This window comes from Octopus bimaculoides, chromosome 4, assembly GCF_046866305.1.
Source record: "Octopus bimaculoides isolate indiv1 chromosome 4, ASM4686630v1, whole genome shotgun sequence".
NCBI lineage: Eukaryota > Metazoa > Mollusca > Cephalopoda > Octopoda > Octopodidae > Octopus > Octopus bimaculoides.
Window position 1 is genome coordinate 101,594,561 of NC_142931.1, and position 27,646 is coordinate 101,622,206.

General features: G+C 36.9%; 1 protein-coding gene across 1 annotated transcript in view; it reads left to right on the forward strand.

Annotated features, from left to right (window-relative positions):
* LOC106867327 (rap guanine nucleotide exchange factor 4) overlaps nt 1-27,646 on the forward strand; it is an 828,140-nt gene that overhangs the window by 754,060 nt on the left and 46,434 nt on the right. The window contains exons 10-16 of the mRNA XM_089350109.1: nt 11,903-11,979; nt 13,984-14,051; nt 21,578-21,656; nt 23,626-23,738; nt 24,104-24,183; nt 25,851-25,929; nt 27,574-27,646. The exon at nt 27,574-27,646 is cut by the window's right edge and continues 72 nt beyond it. Coding sequence (XP_089206235.1) covers nt 11,903-11,979; nt 13,984-14,051; nt 21,578-21,656; nt 23,626-23,738; nt 24,104-24,183; nt 25,851-25,929; nt 27,574-27,646 — 569 coding nt within the window. The remainder of the gene's footprint in view (nt 1-11,902; nt 11,980-13,983; nt 14,052-21,577; nt 21,657-23,625; nt 23,739-24,103; nt 24,184-25,850; nt 25,930-27,573) is intronic.

The following is a 27,646-nucleotide window of genomic DNA, read 5'->3' on the forward strand; positions in this document are numbered from 1 at the left end:
TGGTTGGAAATAAGGTAAAGGATGACTCATCTGGGAAAATAATATTCTTCCACTGCTCTAGGGACCAATTCTGTAAGTTTTTACTTCACTCTAAATGCTTTGCAACATTTATTTTTGAAAATAATGGTTTTCTGATTGCACCCCTCCCGTGAAACCTGGCTTTGTACAGCTCCCGGTAAACAGTTTTTGTGGAAACTGGGTTCTCAAGGTGGTCATTAAGCTCTGCAGTAATTTTGGGAGCTGTACTCTTGTGATCCTTTCTAACAATTCACGTAAGAGTCTGACGGTCCCTATCTGAAAGTTTTGGTTTTCTTCCAGAGTTTTGTTTCGACGAGGAGGTTTTTCCCTCTTTCTTAAAGGCTGTCATTACTTTCTTGATACACCATTACACTCTTGATACTTCTTGATACACCAAACATTTTGGATGTTTTCATTACACTGGTGCCTGCCATACAAGCACCAACAATTTGACCTCTTTGGAAGTCCAATAGATCTGTCATTTTAATGAATTTTAATTACGTTTTTCTGATGATATCTGAAAAGAAACAGCAATTTTAACAAAATATATTAAGCAACACTAATAATAAATCAAAAAATATAAAAATAAACAAGCTTTTGATGGTTTTATAGATATTTCAAAATTATGATGCTATGATGCTAGGTGTTTCCATTATTTTGTCCAACCCCTGTATATATTGAATATGTATATATACAGAGGGAGAGCGAGAAGGTATATATTTTTGTTTGTCTCTGTCATCTGTGATTGGTTTGTCTGCTTCAGCAAAAGAGACTGGTAGAATAAGTACTAACTAGACTTTAAAATACAAAGATTGCTCTTCAAGGTAAAGTCCCAGTAAAGCTATAGTTGAATAAGTGAAACAAGTAAAAGATAGAAGATAAAGATATATATATATATATATATATATGTGACTCAGGCTGGTGCCACATAAAAAGCACTAATGCCAATGCCACAAAAGAATCACTCACAAAGTAGCAACAGGCGTCCCCCATGCTATAGCTATCTCAGATTATGGTATTTCTTGCTCACAGAAATTGTATAGTATGACCGTTAATTTTGGGATAAAGTCTTTAATTTCACTCTTACAGAAATACGTATTGTGCAGTTTTAAATTGTTAACTAAACTTCTTATCTCATTGGTGACTTGTGTTTTAGTTAAGATCAAAGTATATAATTAATGATTTGAAAACCTGTCATCACGTTACTCACATACATGCACACACATAAACATATGTATATATAATGTACATAATGTGAGTATATGTATGTATGTATCTTTCTATGTATCCATCTATCTATCATCAACCGGAATGTGACTACTTGTAACAACAGTAATATATGGCATGAGGTTGATAAGCAAAATAAGCAAATCCATTTCAAATAAAAACATATGTGGTATTCTGGTCTATATTTAAAGTCAATGAAATGTCTTTTGATCTTAGGTTTATGAAGATTGACTTCAGACTAAACAGCTACAAAAATACAGTTAGCAAAAACAATACGACTACTACACCACCAACAATACCTGTCCACCACCACAAACATTTAAACTAATGCAACCTACATCAACAACTATCAACCCACCAACTTTTGAATCCAACTGACTACAACAGATATCAGCATGTATGCCAACACGTAAGTGTGTGTGACAGTGTGTGCATGAGTGAGCTTGTGTGTGTGTGTGTGTGTGTGTGTGTGTGTGTGTGTGTGTGTGTGTGTGTGTGTGTGCGTGTGTGCGTGCGTGTGTTTATGTCTTAAGTCAGAAGTGCAAGAAGCAAATTGCCTATGAAATCTAGTGACCCTTCAGCTAACAGTGATCATATAATACTTTCTCTTCCTCAGTCCTTCATATTTTCATCTCATTTTCATTTTGCATCCATAGGAAAAAGACAATTTTATACTCTGACAAAGCAAACCTTTCTTGGGTTATTTTTTTTTTTACTTCATATTTTTTGTGGATAATTAATCACCACTACTGTTGGATTTACCTTAAATTTAAAATGGCTTGATGTGGAGATAGAACTAAGTTTGTCAAAACATTAAACCTTGCAACATCTACAGAAGGAACACTACATGAAAACAGAGAGAAAATTATGTCAAGTGCTCAAGAAACTACACCATTAACTGTCCAGACCTTATTTTTCCATAGATCTTATGTAATGCTTAAAATGAAACAACTCTTGAGTATATGGACCAAAGACCAGAATTGGTATGTGTGCTGATAAATACGATAATAATTCAAAAAAGAGCCACAAGTTTATATAATGATATGTCAAAAAAGGAAGGTAAAATTTCAAATGAAAATCCCTTTTTGGCTAGTAAAGGCTGGTTTGAAAGGTTTACTGAGCACATGAATTTGCACAACATAAAAATGACTGGTGAATCTGAGAGCACTGATACAAATGCTGCAACCAATTATCCTGAGCAGTTGAAGAAAAGGATTGCTGAAGGGGGGGGGGGCTACACACTAGAGCAAGTATACGATATTAATGAAACTGCACTTTTCTGGAAGCACTTGCCTGCAAGAATGTTTATATCTCAAGAAGAAAAACCAATACCATGATTTAAAGTTTCCAAAAATTGTCTGATACTTCCTTTAGTAGGAAGTGCTGTTGGTAATATAAAATTAAAGCCCCTACACATGTATCACACTGAAAAATCTAAGGGCTTTCAAGGGTTACACAAAGTTTAATCTAACTCTGGTTTGGCATTCAGATAAGAAAGCACAGCCTTTTCAAAGAGTGGTTTACAAACGTTTTTTGTCTTGTGGTAGAAATGTATAGTGCCAGACATAATATTTCTAACAAAGCATTGATTCCTTTAGACAATGCACCAAGCCATTCAGTGAACTTAAATGACCATTCGGATATAGTGAGAATAGAATATATCCTCAAGAATACAACTTCTTTGCTCCGGTCAATGGATCAAGGTGTGATAGCTAACTTGAATGAGAACTTTCAAACAACTTATGAAAGTAATTGATAGGGAGGATAAACCTACAGTTAGAGATTTCTAAAAGAAATTCAAGATAATGGATGTTGTGAATAATATAGCTGAGTCATGGGATGACGTGAGACCTTCAACATTGAATATTGCTCAGAAGAGTATATGGCCAGACTGTATCCATACATTACAAGTTTTCTTCAAGCAAAATGTATACATTGATTTCAGAAAGATATTGTGACACTTGCAAACTATGTAGGACTTGAAGAAGTCATAGAGAATGGTGTGGGTGACTTGCTAGTGTCCCTGAGAGAAAGTTTATCAAATGATAAGCTGATGCAGTTATAAAAAGGAAAAGCTGAGAATATAGTTAAGACAATGGAAGTTCCACCCAAAGCCACTTCAACTGATTACAAAAATTATTGCCAAAGAATTAGCACTTATAGAGGAAGGTCTGCAGGATTTTACTGACAATGATCCTAATCATAAATGTAACAAAAATTACAAGAGGCTTTTACAACAAGCTCAGTTCCTATACTGAACTGTACTAAGAGATGATGCATCAGAAACAACAAATGACTTTGGATAAGTTCTTTAAGCTGATGTTCATGATAATGAACTATAAGATAGTAAATATTGTCTCTCATTCTTCAAGTAATGCTCATTCCACCTCCACCTCTCACGCAATAGTCAACTTCTTTTGTGTTAAGAAAGTACTCTTATGATATTAGGATTCTTATCAATTCCTTCACTTATTCCTTTTGGAATGTTTTTGTTTTCATGTATTTATATTGTACAATGTATGGTTAGAAATAGTTATTTTCATGCATAAAGGTGAATGTGTTGCTTGTTCTCTGTTGTTTTCTTGTCCTTTTTTCCCCCTGAAAATGTCCATAGGAATGCAATCTCAGTTGCCAAAAAATAAAAATCAATAGGAAAATTAATTTCACATTACAGAATTTTACATTACAACCAGCTTTTCAGAAATGCATTACTTCCATAAAGCGAAGAATTCCTGTATATACATTTATGCATGTGCACACACACACATACATATGTACATACATCACACACACATACATATGTACATACATCACGCACACACATACATACATACATACATACATATACGTGCATATGTACGGCATACGTAAATACATACCTACATGCTTACATCCCCACTCATGCATATTATTTATTTATATCAAAGTTTGGCATGTTTTATTTTAGTAGTAAACATCATTAGAGAAATGGTAAGACAGAGAATAAAATACGCAGAAGAGAAAATAAAATGATTTCTGGTGTACTTTATTTTCTTTTTTTTTTTTTTTTTTTTGACGGAATAAAATAAAAAAAACAAAAATTAATAAATAAAGAACTTCTCCAATTAGAAACCACAAGAATTGGAACATTAATATCTTTCATATCCATTTTTTTCTTTGTCTGCCTAAAATGTGACTTTTTATATATATATCATATTCTTTTTGTTTCTTATTTTTTCTTCTTCTTTTTCTGATAAATGGCTTGGTTAATTGAAATTCCTTAGCAACTTTGGAAACTTCAAAATGTCTGGCTAATAATTCCTTGATGTAGTCTATAGATACAACTGTAACTGCAACAACCACATTTATCGATTGGTTCAGTGTATTTTGGCATTCATTGTTGTTGCTGTTGTTGTTTAACCCCAGGTCAATTCTGAGATCAGGCAGACTTGTGGTCAAAGGTGTTCCAGTTGTGGCCATCCCATTTCATATTTATTTCAGATTATATTATTTAGGCTGGCAGAATTATTAGTCCCCAGACAAAATGCTTAGCGGCATTTCCCCCATCACTACATTCTTAGTTCAAATTCTACCGAGGTTGACTTTGCCTTTCATCCTTTTGGCGTCGATGAATTAAGTACCAATGACAACACCAGGATCAATGTAATCAACTAGTCCCTTCCCTCAAGATTATATTATTTAATGTATTCTTTCTAGTAGTAGTAGTAGTAGAAGTAGTAGTAGTAGTTTAGTGGTAGTGGTAGTAGTAGTAGTAGTAGAAGTAGTAGTAGTAGTTTAGTGGTAGTGGTAGTAGTAGTAGTAGTAGTAGTAGTAGTAGTAGTAGTAGTAGTAGTGGTGGTGGTAGTGGTGGTGGTGGTAGTGGTGGTAGTAGTGGTAGTGGTGGTAGTAGTAGTAGTAATGGTGGTGGTGGTGGTGGTGGTGGTGGTGGTGGTAGTAGTAGTAGTAGTAGTAGTAGTAGTAGTAGTAGTAGTAGTTCTTCAGTCCCAATTAAATTCTGATTTTTGGAGATTTACTTGCTAGGCAGGTACATCTGCAGAACAAATGCAAAACCAGCAAGTGTTCTGTCAGTCCAAATGATAATAATAACGATTCTTTCTGCTATAGGCAGATGATCTGAAATTTTGTAGGATGGGGCTAGTTGATTACATCAACCCAAATGCGCATCTGGTACTTATTTCAGTAATCCTGAATGAATAAATGTATGGCAAAATCAGCCACAGTGGAATTTGAACTCAGAGTGTAAAGATGGATGAAATGCCTCTAGCCATTTTGTCTGGCATGTTAACAATTCTACCAGTTCACTGCCTTAATAATCCTTTCTACTATTGGCAGAAGGCCTGAAATTTTGTGGGAGCTGGGATAGTCAATTATATTGACTCTAGTGCTCAACTGGTACTTACTTTATTGGCCCCAAGAGGACAAAAGGCAAAATTGATTTTAGCAGAATTTGAATTCAGAACATAAAGACAGAAGAAATACCACTAAGTATTTTGTCCAGCACAGTAACGATTCTGCAAACTTGCCACTTTCATTGAATGTGGGTCTGTTAAATGAAAAAAAGAAAAAAAAAAGAAGAAAAAAACACAAAACAACTAAAGATAACCTACCCACACACCGCTAAGGAGTTGCCACCTGGATTTGATCAAGATACCCAATAACCCAGACCACTTTTCATTTCCCTAAACTCGTTTCTGAAATTACAAGTAAATCACATGTTGGAGTTGATAAGGAAGCACTCCTTCCCTACCTCAACACTCCTCCCTCCTCCACATTAACGCCTCCACCTCCAGCATGTGATGACCTCTTGGTAATTAACTATAACAGAACATATGTCTGTAAACTACTTTCCATAAGTTGTCTATCTTTTGTGTGGTCCACACAATTAAAGCCCATATTTTTGAAAATCTGCATTTCATCTTTTCCTAAATCTTCTGGCAGTTCAAGTTATCCATCAGTTCCTTGTCAGTTATCTAAAGGACAATGTCTGCTGTTTCTGTTGCTGCTCACCATCATCATCATCATCAAGAGGAGGAGGAGGAGGAGGGGGATAGAGGCTAAAATTTGGGGCAAGAGTTATTCAATGAAATCAACCCAAGTACTAGACTAAGTTCATTTTATCGATCTTGTAAGGATGAAAGGGAGACTGACCTCAGCAGGATTTGAACTCAGGATATGAAGAGTTGTAACTAAATATCACAAGGTATTTTGATACACTACTGATTCTGCCAGAAGACCATCCTAGTAATAATAACAATAGCAACAACAACAACAGCAATAATAATATGCATTCTTATTTAAATAGTTTTTCTTTTGTTACTCAACATTATTCAGCTTTATCTTTCTTCCATGTGTGTGTGTGTGTGTGTGTGTGTGTGTGTGAGTTGTTTCCTGTGTGTGTAAGAGAGAGAGATGGTTTCCTAGACTCATCTTTCAATTCTCCAACTAATCTGGTTTACATCTAATATCCTCAAATATTTAGTAAACTAAACGCAGCAATAACAAAACAAATAGATAAGAAATAGAATATAAAAACTATTTTATCTTTTTCTACTTCCAAAGATTTCACTGTTATCATCATCACCACCACCACCACCACCACCATCATTATCATCACCACCACCACCACCACCACCATCATCATCTTCACCATCATCGTCTTCATCATCATCACCATCATCATCACCATCATCATCGTCATCATCATCAATGCTATCATCATGATAATCAGCAACATATTCACCATCTTCATAATCTGTATATTGATGCAGTACAATACACTAAATTCACTATCAGTCGTATGCATATGTGTGTAGGTGAATAAACAAAAAGAAGCAGCATTCAAGACATTTAATTGTAATTGTAAATAATTTAACAAAAAGTTGATTCAGCTCCACATAACTTAGTTTTGTAGACACAGTTGTACGTTTACATCTCTAAGTGTATGGTAAGTAAGGTGAATTTTATGTAGCTTCTAGGTGATAATATTTGGGCTTCCACTGGTTGGTTCAAGTCATGTGACCACCTTGGCAAAACAGCAATGCCAGTTTACTCTGCATATACTTCACGTGATAGAGGAGACAGTCTATTGGTGTCAGGTAGCAGGTGATCTTATGTTCTGTGACATCAATTACTTTCATGCCATATTTGCCAAGTAACTAGTTTGAAGATATAAGGTGAAATATAAATTTGTGTGCCATGCATAGCTGTGTAGTCTAATTTTAGGTGATGGCAAGTTTTGGTAATAGTATCATCATCACCATTTTAACATCTTGCATGGATCAGATGGCGTTTATAGAGGCAAATTTTCTACATCCAGATGCCTTTCAACTATTTCCAAGTAAACTTTCAACTGTCAAAGACCTTCAGTTGTTTCCAAGCAAGGTAATATTTCCCCATGGCCAGACATATTGTTATAAAATTCACTCACAAGGCTTTTGGTCAGCTTGAGGCTTCAGTAGAAGACACTAACTGAAGATGTCACACAGTAAGACTGAACGCAAAACCATATTGTTGAGAAGCAAACTTCTTAACGCACTACCATGCCTGTGCCTATATGTAGAAGGGAAATAATTCCGCTAAGTACGAAATAGATTGTATATTCTGCAGCTGTGCATGGCCCAACTAGGTCTAGAGTGATCTTTCCAGGCTATAAGCAGCCAGCAGTTTGAAGTTCAATTAGGAGTGTCTTTGGCAACAGACTTCATCAGTTTTCTGTTGACAGAAACTGCTCCCTGTTACAGTATATTCAGTTTCTCAGAGAAGTAGAGTTAGCATTTATAGACACCAGGTGAATAAAAGAGGATTTGTGAGTGATGTTCCATATGATGATGGGGGAGTAATTACTCAGAATCTCCAGGTGAAATATGGAGGTTTCCCTTTTCCTATAACTGAAGGAATGCTTATCTTATGTTGCATAAATTTTCCCTTCAACTCAATGCATGTGATACTGCCAAATGGTGTGATAGTGGCTCTATAAACAACAACATTTGAAAGGCAGTAGGTGAGATGTCAGCACTTTTAAGTTGAGATGTAAGATGGTGACTGCATGTACATGTCTATTTCTGTTGTAGCTTGAAATGTTGGAAGAAATATTATCTAAGCATAAGCTGCTAGCCTTGACATTATGGGCATTAAAAAGTTCATATATATATATATATATATATATATATAGATAGATAGATAGATAGAGAGAGAGAGAGAGAGAGAGAGAGAGAGAGATGTGCGTGTGTGTGCATGTATGTGCACTCAAGCACACACACATGCACGCACATACATGCATGCATGGATAGTTACATAGAGAAATGTCATTGTCTGATTATAAAACAATTCAGTGAATATGAGGAAGAGAGCCAAGAGTCTTGAAGAAAGCCAGAAAATAAATTTTCATGATTCTTTATTTTGCTTCTCATTCTTCCACCTCATTCTCTTGTTGTTGTTGTTGTTGTCATCGTCGTTGTTGTTGTTGTTGTTGAGTGTAATGGGTGCTTTTCCATGCCATAAGCAGGTGCTAGCTGCATGACATCAGTATCTGCCAAAGCTACGATTTCACTTGGCTTGATGGGTCTTCTTCTCAAGCACAGCATATCCCCAAGGGTCTCAGTCATTTGTCATTACTTCCATGAGGCCCAAAGCTCAAATGGTGCTTTTTATATGCCACCAGCACAAGTGCTAGTTACATGATACCAGCATCAGCCACGACTAGGATTTCATTCAGCTTGATGGGTCTTCTCAAGCAATGCATGCCGCCAAAGGTCTCGGTCAATAGTCATTGCCTCTGTGAGACCCAACATTTGAAGATTATGCTTCATGAACTCATCCTATGTCTTCTTGGGTCTACCTCTACCACAGGTTCCCTCCACAGTTAGGGATCGGCACTTCTTTACACAGCTGTCTTCATCCATATATATCACATGACCATACCAGTGCAGTTTTCTCTCTTGCACACCACATCTGATGCCCCTTATGCCTAACTTTTCTCTCAAGATGCTTACACTGTGTCATACATGCACACTGACATTGCATATCCAGTGAAGCATACTAGCTTCATTTCTTTCAAGCTTACGCATGTCCTCAGTGGTCACAGCCCATGTTTCACTGCTGTGTAGCATAGCTGTTCACGTACAGGCATCTTACACTCTGCCTTTGACACTGAGGGAGAGGCCCTTTGTTGCCAGCTGAGGTAGGAGCTCTCTGAACTTTGCCCAGCCTAATCTTATTCTCACAGCTATGTTCTCAGAGCATCGACCTCTGCTACTGACTTGGTTACCTAAATAACAGAAGCTATCAACTACTTCTAGCTTATCCCACTGGCAGTCGATGGGGTCTATTTTCTGTACATTTTTAGTGTTTCAGTTCTATATTTAAGAGATGAGGAATTATATACATTATTTACATTATTTACATTTGACGGATATTTGTTCTCATCTTGTTTGTTGTTAACACGTTTTGGCTGATATACCCTCCAGCCTTCATCAGGTATCTTGGGGAAATTTCATCAAAAAATACCTTAGGAATGAGAACTCAGATTCAAAATTTCCCCAAGACACCTGATGAAGGTTGGAGGGTATATCAGCTGAAACGTTGTGTTAACAACAAACAAGATGAGGACAAATATCCGTCAAATGTAAATAATGTAAATAATTTTTAGTGTTTATTATACTTGTGTACCTTCCACACACAATTTTCTCAGTTAATCTTCCTCTGATATTACTGCACTTATTATGTGTCCATAGTGTGCATCAGGTATATCCTATGAAGTTTCTACCTACGCCTTTTCTGCAGATCAAGCAGGGTCATCAACCTGAAGGGATTTATGATTTGTCTGCCTTCCTACTCACTAAGACTTTGGTTTTTTGCTAGGTTAATTATAAGACCCTTCAATTCTAGAACTTGCTTCCGCACCTAAAATTTCTCCACTGGTTCTGGTAGTGATTCAGCTATAAGAACAAGGTCATCAGCATATAGGAGCTCCCAGGGGAAGCCTATCTTAAATTCCTCTCTGTTATTGCCTGGAGGACTATGATAAACAAGGGTGGGGGGCTGAGAACTGATTCTTGTACTCTGAATTCATCGCTATACTCGTTGCCAACTCTCACTTTACTGACAGCATCCCTGTACATGGCTTGTACAGCTCTCACCAACCATTCATCTATCCTTAGTTTCCACACTGACCACCAGATAAGGGATTGGGAGACCCTGTCAAAAGCTTTCTCCATGTCAATAAAAGCCAAGAGGTTTATCTTTAGCTAGATATTTCTCCTGCAGCTGCCTTACCAGAAATATAGCATAAGTGTGCTTCTCCCTGGCACAAAGCCAAACTGCATCTCATCTGAACTAACTCTCTTTCTAATTAGTTGGGCTATGACTTTCATCACCAAATCCAACAATTTGATACCTTTGTAATTATTTCTATCTAAGATGTCACTTTTATCTTTGTAACTGTTGACTATGGTACTGCTACACCAGTCATTGGGTGTGATTCCTTCGTGTATTACCTGGTTAACTATACTGATGACTAGACCATAACCCACACCACCAGATATTTTAAAAGCATCTCAGTGGTTATTCCTGATGAGCCAGGGGCTTTCTCCATCTTCATATCCTTCATGGCTTTGTCTACAGCACTACTGTCTATTCAGATTGCTGCTCTCTCTGTTGGATCAACATAGGGCAGACTCTCCATCTCCCATGAGTTCTCTACATTTAGTAGCCTTTCATAATGGCACTTCCAAGCCTTTTTCTTTGCAGAGTCACTAACTGCAAGTGAACCATCATCCATGTGAATACACTTCACACTTTTCCCTGGCACACTGTCTTGCAAACTGAAACACTTCAAGCCACTGGTCCTCACTCTGCAGAACATCGTGATTATTGTTATTAATAGTTGTTATTTTTATTATCATGTGTTAGGCATATGGTCCAGTAATTTTGGTGTTTCAGTTACAATTGCTAGATCATGGGTTCAATTCCTGGACTGAGCAGCATGTTGTGTTCTTGAGCAAAACACTCCATTTCATGTTCCTCTGAGATCATTTCGACATCTGGCATCTGACACACTTGTGCATCTATACAGGTAATGTCAATTTGATGAAGGCAGTGAGCTAATGTGCAGCACATACCTTTGATCATTATAAACAAATCAGTTGTGCGGGTTGTTCAGCAAACATTGAACATTCATATGTCGTCTTCAATGGGAGACTCCATCATCATCATCATCATCATCATCATCGTCATCATCCTCATCATCATCATCATGATTATCATTAGTTTTGCTGTTTGTTTCAAGAACTCTTAATCATGGGTTTATATGACTGCAGTTGATCTGTAGCAAACAAACAACAACTAAAGGAATAACATATTGGTTAATGTAGTTTAAGATACACTGCTTCCAGATAAAAGATAGGCTGGTCATGATTGGAACACCTTTGAACATAGGTCTGTTGGATCAGGGCTGACCTGGGGCTAAACATAGCAACATTGAAGGATTCATTAGAAAGAGAAGTCTTAAATACTGGATGTCTGAATAAAATCAGAATGTTCTCATATTGAAACACTTTTCATCATATATCATTGGTAATTCCTAAAATGCTGGATCAGGGCTGACCTTGGGTTAAACAACCACAAGAATCACCAGTGTCATCTTTGTCTTCTTTTGCAGTATTCCGGCAGGGGGATGAAGGTAAATCATGGTACATTATACTGAAAGGTTCTGTCAATGTTTCCATATATGGTAAGGTAAGATTGTACAACTTCACTTCTTACTTCTGTTGGTTAATCTCTGGACATGTGTATATGTGTGCTTTTACATTTGTGTATTTATATTTATGTGTTTGTGTGTGTTTGAATGTTTGTGTGCATGTATCTATGTTTGAGTGTGTATGAGTCCACATTTTTGTATGTTTGTGTATTTGCATGTGTGAGTATTTGTATTTGAATGTTTGTGAATATATATGTGTGTATATGTGCTTATATATGTGTGTATGTGTGATATATGTTATATATATGTGTGTGCTTGATGTGCGTTTCTGCTAGTTGTATGTGTATGTGTAAATGTACAGATGTATGTTGGTATTATATCTGTGTTTGTGTATATCAAGGTTTACTGTTATCAAGTATGAATATATGCATTTGTGTATATGTGTATGTAAGTGTATGTGTGTAAGTATATGTTTTTGCTTCTGTGTATGTATATGTATTTATCTGTATTATTGCTTATAAAAAAATCTCTGATAAATTTCATTTTCAAGAAAATATTGTTTTCAGATTTTGTGATAAATAATATATTATAGAAAAATATAAATATAAATTTCATTTTGAGATATTTTCAGTAAACTGAATTATTAAAATGTAAATTCTTCTTTGATTTAATTAAATTTCATTGAGAAATTAAATGTGGAGACTGTTTTAATTTTGTCCATCAAAACAGAGTGGTTACTCACATGTTATTTTCTGTCACAAACATTTCCTATATTTACACAAACAGTCTGCTTTAGAACATGAAGAAACAGGTTGTTAAGCCCTGAATGACCTCTTCCAAGAGTTAAGGTATTCTAGGTATAACTACCATATAGTTTGAGGAATGTCTAGGATTATATTGTCTAAACTTCCCTTTAATTTTTTGTTAAGATGGACAGGGTGTGATTTGAAAGAGATTTAGTTGTTATTTCTGGAGGGTTGAGCAATGATATAGAAGTTCCTTTATGGGCTTATAACATATGTGGTGTTTCTGTAAAGCAACAAGTAAGTAATGCTAGTAGGATTGGACTGAATACACTCGATAAAGATGGTTTGGTCTCCAACAAACTGAATTGAATTCAACACACTACATTAAGATGGATTGATTCAACATCCTTAAACAAACCTTATTCAGGGACCTTTTGAGTGGGATGGGCTACTTGACCTGAAGAAAATTCTAACTGGGTCCCACCTGCAAGGTCATGCACTGTTTATCTTGATATGAGATCACCATGTCGCGCGCATATGGTTGTGATGCATGTGCCTGGTGTACTCTTATCAGACGGGTAGTCATGATGTGTATACTGGGCTTCGTATATTTTACCCCAGTGTCACTTTGATGGCATGCACTGCTCTCTCACTCAATAATAATAATAATAATAATAACAATAATAATAACCCTTTCTACTATAGGCACTAGGCCTGAGGTTTGAGGGGACGGGATAGTTAAGTATATCTCCCCCAATGCTTAACTGGTACATATTTCATTGGCCCTGAAGGGATGAAAGGCTAAGTCAACCTCATTGGAATTTGAACTTAGAACATAAAGAGCTAAACAAAATTCCACTGGGTGTTTTGTCCTGTGTGGTAAAAATTCTGCCAACTCACTGCCTTAATAATGATAATAATGATTTCAAATTTTAGCACAAGGCCAGCAATTTCAGGGGAAGGGATAAATCAATTACATTGACCTCAGTTTTCAACTGGTACTTATTTTATTAACCCGAAAAGGATGAGAGGCAAAGTCAACCTTGGCGGAGTTTGACCCCAGAATGTAAAGACGGATGAAATGCCCTGCATGCTAATGATTGTACCAGTTCACCATCTTAATAACAATAATGATAGTAATAATAATAATAATAATAATAATAATAATAATAATAATATATGGCTGGGGAGAGAGGACATTCTTTCTCATCAGTTGAAATATTTTCAATGAGAATTCCAAAGTTTTATGAAAGTATCCTGTTAATGCCTTGTGTTCCCTTTTCTTTTTTTTTTCAGGGAACAGTGTGCCAGTTACAGGAAGGTGACGACTTTGGGAAGCTGGCTTTAGTTAATGATGCTCCTAGGTAAGATATATGTATATAATTATTAATATGACCATGATCATATCCTCAGCAGCCATTCTCACCATCATCATCATTTTGTCATCACTATGTTTGTGGATACCACCACCACCATAATTAATATCAGCTTCTTCAACTCCCCGCTTCATTATCATCACCTTCACCAACAGCATCATCATCATCATCATCATCATCATTTTATTATTCTTATAATTGCAGACAATCACCACCACCACCATCATCATTATTAATATCAAGTACCACAATAACTCCCCACTTCAGCAACAGCAGCAGCAACTACATCGTCGTCATCATCATTACCATTGTCATCGTCAACACCTTTGTCGTCGTCATCATTTTCATCACCATCATCATCAAGATTATCATCACCATCACCGTTATCAAGATCACCATTGTCATCAGCATCTTCATCATAACCAGTACCCTGCATGCCATCACTATCATTGTCAACATAATCATCATCATCATCCTCATAATTGCTTTCCTATGCATGCTGTCTCTCACTGATACCATGGTAGGTCATCACCACAAACTTGCACAAAATTATTGTTTATATTGTTTTATTGCATCATGTAGCCTTGTGGCTTGAGTATTAGACTGACAAGTGAAAGGCCATGGGTTGGATTTCTGATCAAGATAGCAATTGTATCCTTGAGTAAGACACTTCATTTTAAGTCATTTCATGTTGGTGGTCAACTCCATGATGAACTGGCATCTCATTTCGAGGGCAGTCTTGTACTTTCAGTTACTTATACACTTGAATAAGAATTCAGTTTTTTTACATGATAGTTGTATATGACATATTGTTACAAAATCATATCTGTTAATGGTTATATTTAAAACTTTTTTCACTGTATTCCTTTTTGCATCTCTTATTTATTAGTGATCTGCTGTAAAAATGAAGCTGTGTTCCCTAATTTGTGCTTTGCTATATATATATATATATATATCATCATCATCATCGTTTAACGTCCGCTTTCCATGCTAGCATGGGTTGGACGATTTGACTGAGGACTGGTGAAACCGGATGGCAACACCAGGCTCCAGTCTGATTTGGCAGAGTTTCTACAGCTGGATGCCCTTCCTAACGCCAACCACTCAGAGAGTGTAGTGGGTGCTTTTACGTGTCACCCGCACGAAAACGGCCACGCTCGAAATGGTGTCTTTTATGTGCCACCCGCACAAGCCAGTCCAGGGGCACTGGCAACGATCTCGCTCGAAAATCCTACAGGAGCCAGTCAGGCGGTACTGGCAACGGCCACGCTCAAAATGGTGCATCTCATGTGCCACCCGCACAAGAACCAGTCCAGGGGCACTGGCAACGATCTTACTTGGCTTGCCGGGTCTTCTCACGCACAGCCCATTTCCAAAGGTCTCGGTCCGTAGTCATCGCCTCGGTGAGGCCCAATGTACGAAGGTCTTGCCTCACCACCTCAGCCCAGGTCTTCCTGGGCCTACCTCTTCCACGGGTTCCCTCAACTGTTAGGGTGTGGCACTTTTTCAGGCAGCTATCCTCCTCCATTCTCACCACATGTCCATACCAGCGCAATCGTCTCTCTTGCACGCCACAACTGATGCTTCTAATGTTCAGCTTTTCTCTCAAGATACTTACCCTCTGACGGGTATTCACATTGACATTACACATCCAACGGAGCATACTGGCTTCATTCCTTGCGAGCTTACGTATGTCCTCAGCAGTTACAGCCCATGTTTCACTGCCATGTAGCATGGTTGTTCGTACGCATGCGTCATACAGTCTGCCTTTTACTCTGAGTGAGAGTCCCTTTGTCGCCAGCAGGGGTAAGAGCTCTCTAAACTTTGCCCAGGCTATTCTTATTCTAGCAGCTACACTTTCAGCGCACCCACCCCCACTACTAACTTGGTCGCCCAGATAGCGGAAGCTATCGACTACCTCTAGTTTTTCACCCTGGAATGAGATAGAAGTTGTTTCCTGTTTGTTTGCAGTCTTTATTGCACCTGAACATCTGCCACAAACAAAAACTAACTTGCTAGTTAACCTGCCTTTGATGTTGCTGCACCTCTTATGTGTCCATAGCTTGCACCGGGTACATCTTATAGAGTTACTACCTACTCCTTTTCTACATACTGAGCAGGGCCATCTACCTGAAGGGGTTTGTGTTTTATCTACCTTCCTACTTATTAGGATTTTGGTTTTAGCTAGGTTGACTCTAAGGCCCTTCAATTCTAGACCTTGCTTCCACACCTGAAACTTCTCCTCTAGTTCTGATAGTGACTCCGCAATTAGGGCAAGGTCATCAGCATAGAGGAGCTCCCAGGGGCAACCTGTCTTGAACTCCTCTGTGATTGCCTGGAGGACTATGGTAAATAATAGGGGGCTGAGGACGGAACCTTGGTGGACCCCTACCTCTACCCGGAATTCATTGCTGTACTCATTTCCAACCCTCACCTTACTGGCAGCATCTCTGTACATGGCTCGCACAGCTCTCATGGATATATATATATATATCCATACAACATATGGATGAGGACAGCTGTGTAAAGAAGTGCTGATCTCTAACTGTGGAGGAGGTAGACCAAGGAAGACATGGGACGAGGTGGCAAAGCATGATCTTCAAATGTTGGGCCTCACAGAGACAATGACTAATGACCGAGACCTTTTGCAATATGCCATGCTTGAGAAGACCCATCAAGCCATGTGAAATTGTAGTCATGACCAATGCCGGTGTTACTGGCACCCATGCCAGTGGCATGTAAAAGCACCTTTGGCACATTGAGCCTCATGGAGGCAATGTGGCCAATGCTGATGTCACATAACTAGCACCCATGCCAGTGGCACATAAAAAGCATGGAAGGAATGACAAATGACTGAGACCTTTGGCAATATGCTGTGTTTGAGCAGAAGACCCATCAAGCCAAGTGAAATCATAGTCATGGCAGATACTGGGGTCCTGCAACTGGTACCTGTGCCAGTGGCATGTAAAAGCATTCATTACATTCTCAGAGTGGTTGGTATTAAGAAGAGCATCCAGCCATAGAAACCATGCCAATCAGGCTGGAGTCTAGTGCAGCCCTTCAGCTTACCAGCCCTGGTCAAACCATCCAACTCATGCCAGCATGGACAACAGACATTAATTGACGCTGATGATGACGATCCAACCATCCATTCATTTATTCAGTTATTCATTCATTCTGGAACATATGTCTATTAATTCCATTATCTGTTTTGTTTCTCTCTTCCACGTGCTTACACTGAAAACCATTAAACTCAACCTTACACAATAATTCTGTGTGTGTGTGTGTGTGTGTGTGTGTGTGTGTGTGTGTGTGTGTGTGTGTGTGTGTACGTACAAGGTGTAGCCAAAAAGTATTCAACTTTTGGCCAAAAAAAACAAGTAATATTCTTTTCTACTCTAGGCACAAGGCCTGAAATTTTGAGGAGAGGGGGCCAGTCGATTAGATTGACCACAGTACATAACTGGTACTTAATTTATCGACCCCGAAAGGATGAAAGGCAAAGTCGACCTCAGCAGAATTTGAAGTCAGAACATAAAGACAGACAAAACACCACTAAGCATTTCGCCCACCGTGCTAATGTTTCTGCCAGCTCACAGAAACTTACCAGTTTGATTGAGTCTCCTTCAAAGTATTCACCTTAAGTGTCTACACACTACTGCTAGCATTCCTGTCACTGCTGGAAACATTTCTGGAAATCACTTTTTGGGATGCTGTAGAGCTGCACTGTCAACTTTTTCTTTGTGTTATCTGTTGACTCACATTTTCTCCCTTAGAGTGTTTTCTTGAGCTGTGGGAATAACCAAAAGTCACACAGAGCCAAATCTGGGCCGTAGGAAGCCTGATGAACAAGTGGTGTCTTTTGCTTGACGAGGAATACTTGGATGATGTGGGCAGAATGAGCAGGTGGAGTTGCCAGTTCTTAGCTGCCCACAGGTCGGGTTGTTTTCCCCACACAGCTTCACAAAACCAATGAAGAACCCCCAGGGAATATTCTTTGTTAATTGTCTGACCTTGTGGTGCATATTCATGGCTTACTGTCCACTGAAGTGCGGCCATCTTTGAACTGGTTGTATCACTCCTTTATTTGTGTTTTTCCCATAATATCATTTCCAAAAGCCTTTTGAATCTTCTCAATAGTTGGGGCTTGCCTATCACTAAGATCTTGGCAGAATTTGATACAGTATCTTTGCCCAATGCACTCGGTCATCTTTACTCAAACAAAAATTACACAGCACACTCTTCACATTTGTACTCAATGCATCACTGCAGGTGAATGGTGCACCCTACAGACACAAAAATGTTTACGCATGCTCAGGAAGGATGCAGCCACCTAATACCCATGCAGATTTTGCTCTCGCATTATTATTTTGTGCCAAAGAAATCATGGTTGGATACCTTTTTGACAACACCTTGTATGTATGTGTGAGTGTGTGTGTGTGTGTGTGTGTGTGTGTGTGTGTGTGTGTATGTATGTATGTATGTATGTATGTATGCTTTCATTCATTCATTCATTCATTTGTTTTTAAACAAGAATATTATTGAAAGTGACTTCAAAGTTTTGGCCAGGTAAGACATTGTCAGGCTGCAATCTGATGATGGCTTAGCTGGCTGAAACTTCGAAGTCACTATCAATAATATTCTTGTTTAAGAATCCTGAATTTATACTCTACAAAAGTATAGAGTAACCCTTCAGATTAAAGTAAAAATGTTTTTATTATAACTGAACATAATAACAAACCTTGATATATATTTATGTATGTATATACATACAAATGAATGAATGATGCAGTGACTCTCAGTAATGGTTGAAAGTCATTGTTTCCCAAGATGATTTGGTCCCTGACACCCTGTCCATTCCATGCCAACATGAAAAGCAGACATAAAATGATGAAGATGATAATGACAATAATACTGCTCAATGATGACTACTTTATCAGCATCAGGAATAAAACACTTAGTGATGAATAGAGACCAAACTGATGAAAATATATTTGTGGGTATAAATATTGATTTCACATTTTGGCACAAGACAAGCAATTTTGGAGGAGGAGACAAATCAAATACATCAACCCTGGTGTTCAATTGGTACTTATTTTATTGACCCAAAAGGCAAAGTCACTAAGCCTTTTACCTGGCACTGTAATGATTCTGCCAGCATGCCACCTTAGTTGTAGGTATAAATATTAAATAGTTTACATCTCTAAAGTTGAAGTTAATAGTCCAAGAAAGTGTAAACTCAAAATAATTTTTATTTTGATACTTTCCTCAAAATTTGACATCCTTTCAGTATGCTATCTGGATATTGTATACATCACTTAATTGTAGGTAATATGTCATACAATGGGTAGAAGTGCAATGGATCATGTGGAAAACAAACAAAACCACATCCTGTGTTCATACTTGTTAGATTTTCCTATACCCTGTGTTACATGCTTACATCTGGGTTAAATAAGCTGTTTGAGAATTTAGTTTCTTGACTTCAGCTTTTTCTTGGGCATGAATTGGTAAACTTTCAAAGAGTTGTCTGGCACCAACCAATCAACTTGGACAACTACATACTCTCTAGGACTCCATATTACCAATTCCCTCTGCAAAATAGAGATAGCAGTGACCCATTGGAGAATTGAGCCTCGCAAGATGATGTGATTACTGCTGTGTCACTGGCTATTCTCTGTGGCAACTCCATCGCACTCATTACTGCAAGGTGGAACTGAGTACTCCACTTGTTCTGGAATATGTGGCTCATCATCTTCCATTGCTTTGCCCCTCCCCTTTTTTCTTCTTTTTTTCATCTTTTTAAAATAAATAAAGTATATTTTTCAATTAAAAAAATAGTTAAAGAGCAAAAAGAAAATGAAAACAAATAAAAAGAATACAATACCCTCTTTCTATCCTGTTCTATACTTCTCTAATTTTTTAATATTAACCCTACCATATATCATATTGCTCTGTGCTACTCAGAAGTTACTAAGCCAGCTTTGTTTGATAAATGTTTTACTGCTGATAACACCAATTAACAATAGACACTGCATTGTAGAGATCTATGATATACAATACTATTTAACAACTACAAAAGCAACTCATAACTATTACACACAAGAAAGTGTGACCAGGTAGCAGTTACTATGTTAATTGTTTTAGGTGTTTATGTAGATGTGAGCAGATGTAGACACTCTTTTGACCCCCCTTCATCCAGTGAAACTGTTATGTCTCAAGCTACTGCTATCTAGCACCTTCGGATGATCTCTACTCGACTACTACTCAACAGTCACTCGTCAGCTACTCAACTCCTACCATGGCCAGACTACCTCTATTTATATGTCTTGGGCGATCCTACTTCTTCGCTTGGGAGTGTCGACACAACAGAAACATAGAAGATGTGACTACCAAAGGAAGAGAAGTCTATATCAGTTGTTGACTGATAGTTATTTACAGTTGAGTAGCATGAAGCAGCAAGGGTTGAAATACCTTGCTGAAGCTTACAACATACCATTCAGTTCAGGAAATGAACCCACAACCTTATGATCACATGCCTGACACCCCAACCACTAAGCCATACGCCGTCACACTTAACAACTGACACCATTTTATACTCTATAATTCCACAATAGGCCCCACTGTACACTTCTGTAATATATCTTTTACTTGTTTCAGTCATTTGACTGCAGCCATGCTGCGGCACCACCTTCAAAGGGTTTTAGTCAAACAAATCGACTCCAGCACTTATTTTTAAGCCTAGTACTTATTCTAACGGTCTTAGTCTCTTTTGTCGAACCATTAAGTTATAGGGACATAAACACACCAACACAAGTTGTCAAGCAGTGGTGAGCACAAATACAGACACAAAGACACACATGCATAGATATACATACGTACATACATACATACATATATATATATATATATATATATATATATATATATATATATATATATATATATATATATGACGGGCTTCTTTCAGTTTCTGTCTACCAAATCCACTCACAAGACTTTGGTGAGCCTGAGGCAATAGTAGAAGACACTTGCCCATTATGTCATGCAGTAAGACTGAACCTGGAACTATGTGGTTTGAAAGCAAGCTTCTTACCACACAACCACACTTATGCCTATAATGTTAATATTATAGAAATAGAAGACTAAAATCACATGACCTGGTAGTGTTGGCACTGGAGGTGGCAGGGATTTATCTCACTGCTAGTAATGTAAACGAGAGTGCATTTTGCACCAAAAAGCCAACGTGAAAGTTTCTCTCTTGGCAACTGCCACAGTATAGTTTCTTCCACATTTAAATGGGGATACATATTACCTCTCTGTATTAATACTTCCTCTGTCACTAGTATATTTGTTAATACTATACTATAGAGTTTTACAACTGATAACTCTACTTAGTAAGTAACATTCATATACTATATGCTTCTGCACTGTATGTCACTAATTACCCATTGCCACTGTGTTATGTATTCTATAATACACAAACCAACAACAATTCCTATATTTTGATATTCCAGGTCTGCCACAATATTCCTGTGTGAAGATAACTGTCATTTTCTACGGGTTGATAAAGATGACTTTAACAGAATTCTTCGAGTATGTATAACTTGATTATCTCTTACTCTTGCTTCCTTGTTACACACACACACACACATACGCGCACACACATTATAAAAATCTGCCTAACTATGTGTCTCAAAGGCAAGAAACTATTAGTAGCTTTTACAGTGTACAGTAAATGGTGTTTATCTCTCATTAGATGACATACTTTTTGTAGATCCTACCTTAACGGAACTGTAAACTATGTATATATATATATATATATATATATATATATATAAGGAAAAGAATCTGAAAATGCAGGAGTCTTGATTCGAATACATTCTTGTAAACTAATTTCTGACACCATAAATGATACACAAAACCTCACACTTTACTTTTGGAAATCTTTTTAAATATGTAAAACTGGTTAAGTTAATAAGTACTTTTAAAAGATTCCTGCATTTTCAGATTCTTTTCCTAATATTTTTACTTGTGCAGTAACACCCAACTTTACTCTGTTGTGTATATATATATATATATATATATATATATATATATATATATATATATATATTACACAAAGAAATTCCAACTGTGACTGATTTTCACGCTTTATCTACAATCTTATAATAATATAATATAATACAATGAAATGATAGAATATTAAATGTCCATTCTGATTGAACTAGTACTTTCATGCATTAAACTATGCAATCTTCAGGTTCATATAGTAGTGGTACCACTTATGTTTTTTCACAATTTACAACTGTGGCGAGATGGGTAAACTATGCGTTTTGAATACATTTGTATAGGCTCCAGAATGTTATTGTTTGCAAACTGTATTCTGATCAATCAGTGTGATTTTACTAAATTACTTAAGTTGATTGGTGTTTGGTTTAGGCATCATGGTTTGTTGAATATGTCAAGAGACCTGTATTTTGACCCTGGCCAAAGCAGTAATTGTTAGGCTATTTTTTAAAATGCTGTAAACACCATTTCCTAGGCATTTTTACATTTCAATTACCATCATCATCATTATCATCTCCTTTATTATTGTTGTTGTTGTTGTTCGTGGTGGTGGTGGTAGTGACACCTAAACCAAACACCAATCAACTTAAGTAATTTAGTAAAGCCATACACTGATTGGTCAGATTACAGTTTGCAAAAAATAACATTCTGGAGCCTATACAAATGTATTCAAGGCACACAGTTTACCCATCTCACCACAATTGTAAATTGTAAAGCATAACTGTCACCGCTACTACATGAACCTGAAGATTGCATAGTTTAATGCATGAAAGTACTAGTTCAAGCAGAATGGACATTTAATTTTCTATCATTTCATTATGTTATATTATCTTGTATTATATTATTATGAAATTGTAAATAAAACGTGAAAATCAGATGAAGTTGGAATTTGTTTGAATATTATATTCTTCTATACACACTCAAGTATATATATATATATATATATATATATATATATATATAGTCATTTAAGTATTGTATTTAATGTATATATGCCATTGACACACTCTGTGGACTTAGTATAGTTTGTCTACCAAATCCACCCTCATGAAATCAATCACCCCAGGGAGAGTTCCTCCAAATTTTACTTCTTTCCCTCTCTCTCTCTCTCTCTCTCTCTCTCTCTCTCTCTCTCTCTCTCTCTCTCTTTCTCTCTCTCTCTCTCTTTCTCTCTCTCTCTCTCTCTCTCTCTCTCTCTCTCTCTCTCTCTCTCACACACACACACACACACACACACACACACACACACACACACACAGCATTAATTTGATAAGTGCCAACACACAAAACTCTCGGCTCTTGAGTTCCTCTGTTTTTCTGCTAAATATTGATAAATATATACATATACACATATTTTAAGTTCTATTCGTCTTGTTTGCATTACCATACATATATATATATATATATATATATATATATATATATATATATATATATATATATATATATATATAAATATATATAAAGCATGATGTTGTTTGTCTTTTGTTCCCAGGATGTTGAAGCTAACACAGTCCGCTTAAATGAACATGGTCAAGATGTGTTGGTGTTGGAGAAAATGCCAACTAACATACAGGCACAAGATGGATCGATACAGTCACACTATAAGTAAGTAGTGATGATGATGTTGGTGGTGGTGGTGGTGATAAGTAGTTGAAGGGGGATTGTTGTGATGTGGTGGTGATCAGTGTGGTAGTAGTTGTGGTGTGATTTCTGTATGTGGAAGTGGTCATTATAAAAATGAAGAACAAGATCTGAATAAAAAATGGCTTGGTCACAGTTGGTTCAAATCTGGCCAAAAGCTGACCTGTCTGCAACCATCCAACCTGCTAGAAATAGCAACCAAATTTCCATGTAATCCACTGATGACAGGATGGTCACAGCTAGAAGACCTTTGATCATAGACCAGGAGTTAAACAACAACAATAATATAAAACATATGAGAAACTCACATGGCATTTCCTTTATTTCAGATATTCTGTCATGGCTGGAACACCCGAAAAAATATTGGAACATCTACTGGAAACTCGAATGGAGAAAACAGATTCGTATGGTTTGTATCATTGATATAGGGTTTATTTTTCCTGTTGTCTTACTGGTATATTGTTTATATTGTGTAGATAGACAGACAGTTTTATGTAGATATATAAATACTCAATGAATACCTACTTTAATGTTTTGTTTCGTCTACTACAGCATTTTCTCCCCTGTTTACCTAATTTTTTGCTTCCACACCTCCCTCTCACCTTTATCACATTCACTTTCCCCTCACCTTCAGCCAACCATCTGTACCCCACACCATTCAAACACCCATCTCTATACTCATTTCCTTACACAGATACCCTCCTTTATACACCCACAACTCCCTGCCTTTTCCTCCCTTCTTAACTCCTTCCCATAGAACTGCATTCCTATCTGATCCCTAATTATTTCCTTCTTTTTTTCTCATTTCCCTTCTTTACTACCCCCACAATCCCACAATATATAAAACATTTTATGTATATAAAACATTTTTAATTCCTATTCCAGTTTTGTTATGCAATAACTCTGCAAATAAATTTTCCACAATTCTCAATTTTAATATGTATTTTGAACTAACATATGGCAGCAACTAAGACTACATACTGGATTGTAATAATGGAATAAGCTGATGTACTTCAAGAGAAAACACCTGGGATTTAGCATAACTACCTTCACAATGTGTGTGTGTGTGTGTGTGTGTGTGTGTTTATATCATAATGCAAAGTTCTTGAAATACATACAGTTGTGTATTACACATAGTGCAAGCCATTATCGATCACAATATATGTTGGGTAAAGTGGACAGATATGTTTATTATATCAGTAAATAACATCCTGTATACATGCACACACATGGCTTATATGAAGTATAAAATTGTGTGTGTGTGTGTGTGTGTGTGTGTGTGTGTGTGTGTGTGTGTGTGTTTGTATAACAAGGAAGCAAAAGTAAGAGACAGTCAAGTAGTACTCAAAGAATTCTGTAGGGCAATACTCGAGTAGATTTTTTTTTTTTGTAATAAACGTGTGTGTGTCTGTATGTTCGTATAAATGCACATATATACATATATGTACTTGCTTCTTAACATAAAGCCAAAATATAATAGACAACAACACTCAGGGCAGGTGTGATCAGTATATGTAACTTTTAGTGATGTTGTTTCCACCTGTGTGGATTTCTATATCATCTAAAGCAGTAGTTCCCAAAGTTGGTGATACTGTCCCTCTCGTGGTGATGGGGGGGGGGGGCGATGGAATGATCCAGGTGGGTGCTGAAGAAAAGTGAAGTGATAAATGTGGTGGTCAAAAGAGGGCGATGATGTAAAACCAAAATAACGGGTTAATTAGATTTAGTTTTATTTGTGAAATACAGTTGTTTTGAATTTGATGCACGAAGTAGTCTATGTTTGTGGTGGTGAGTTGGAGTGGGATGCCAGAAATACAGACTGAGTGCCAAGGGAACCATTGATTTTAAATATCGGTTGTTTCAAACCAAATACAATTTCAAAAGAGATTACATAGTTCATGGTTCTCTATAAACTTCCAGCCATCTTACTACTTTCAAAGAAACTGTGGAAATTCCACAGGGACTTCTAATTAATATTAATTTATTAATATATTCTGTGTAGATTTTGATAATTATTTAACAGTTGATATTATAATTGACTTGATTCTATATGTTTGTTTTTGTTTTGTTTATCAGACCACTTCTTGGAAAGCTTCCTACTTACTCATGTGATATTCATGCCAACCAAAAAGTTATGCCCAGCTCTCAGAATGCAATATCCTTTATTATTCATCAGTTGACACATACACGTTCACACACATGCATGTGCACACACACACACACACACACACACACATCATTGATTTAAGTCTGCTTTTCATGCTGGCATGGGTTGACTGGATCATTGCTGGTCGTCTAGATGGCTCGGACCACATCTAGCTTGTAAGTTTTTCTTTTGGTTTAAATAAGTACTTGTCTTACAAAGAATAAATCCTGGAATCGATTCCTTTGACTAAAAGCCCTTTAAGGCAGTGCTCCAGCATGGCCGCAGTCAAATGACTGGAACAAGTGAAAAAGTATAAGAATATTACACACACACAAATGTATAAGCTCTATTAATATAACATACTAAATGTATGTGTGTAGTTGAAATTGCCAGAAGCTTCTATTTTTGTCTAGGGAAAAAACCCCTTCATTGACATATTATGCTAAAAAACAAAATATTATCCCTGAAGTAGCTTTGAAAGCAACAGACACATGCTTCATTGTTCTGGCATGTCAATGTCACATACTCATGTCACTTTCAAAATGAAATTGTATTGGCTAGTCTGAAGTATTTACAGATAATGTATAAAGTATTCGTTGGTTTGCAAAGGCACACCGGAAGCAGAGCAAATTCAAACAAGTCCCATTGCATAATTTGAATTTATTCTACTTATACAGCACCTTTGCAAATTAGTGTATAGTTCATACACTCTTTGTATATATTTCAGGTTAGCTGATTCAATTTCATTTTGGAAGTAATCACAAGTGTGTGATATTGATAAGCTACAACAATGGCAAAATAGTGCAAGTTACAAGTCAAGCATTTTATTGACCCTGGAGGGAAGGAAATCAAAGTTGAACCCCAGCAGGAAGATATATTGCAAAGCATTTATTCCAGTATTCTAATTATTCTGCTAGTTCATTACTTTTACCAGTTTATCAGTAATAATAATAATAATAATAATAATAATAATAATAATAATAATAATAATAATAATAATAATAAATAGCTTGATGCAGTACCTGACAAGTGGCTCTCATAGCTTCTGATCTTAACTGGTTGGAAGTGTTACCATGTACGTGTTTTGTCTTGGTGTGAAAAATGGGTTACAACAAATATTCTGCTCAATACCACAGATTTGCTTGTCAGTTGCTTGACCTTAACCAGTTGAGCATGTCCTTCAGTGGCTTGTGATATGTGCATCTCTGATAATGAACAGAAGTAGTGGGAGAGCATCATAGCCATGTGTTGAGAGGAATTCTTTGGGGTTTGAATAATTCACCTCTGGAAACATGGGTGTTTTGTTCATCATCCTTCAACAAGCCTTATTCAGGAATCTTTTGAGCAGAAAGGGTTACTCAGTCTGAAGAAAATTCTAACTGGACTCCACCTGCAAGGCCATGTGCTGTTTATCTTGATATGAAATCACTATGTTGCATACATATAGTTTTGGTGCATGTGCCCAGTGTACCCTTATCAGAGAGGTAGCCATGAATTGTATATTGGGCTTTGTATATTTGTACTCCAGCATCACTTTAATGGCATGCACTACTCTCTCATCCAATAATAATAATAATAAATAAAAATCAAAGAAGTGTATGAAATAATAATGAGCTGAAGAAATAATGTGTTTTTCCTTAAGTAATGTTTTACCTATGAAGCAACAGCTGGTGCCAAACACGAGAGCCACGACATCACAGTCAGCCATAAATGCCGAGTTATCCAG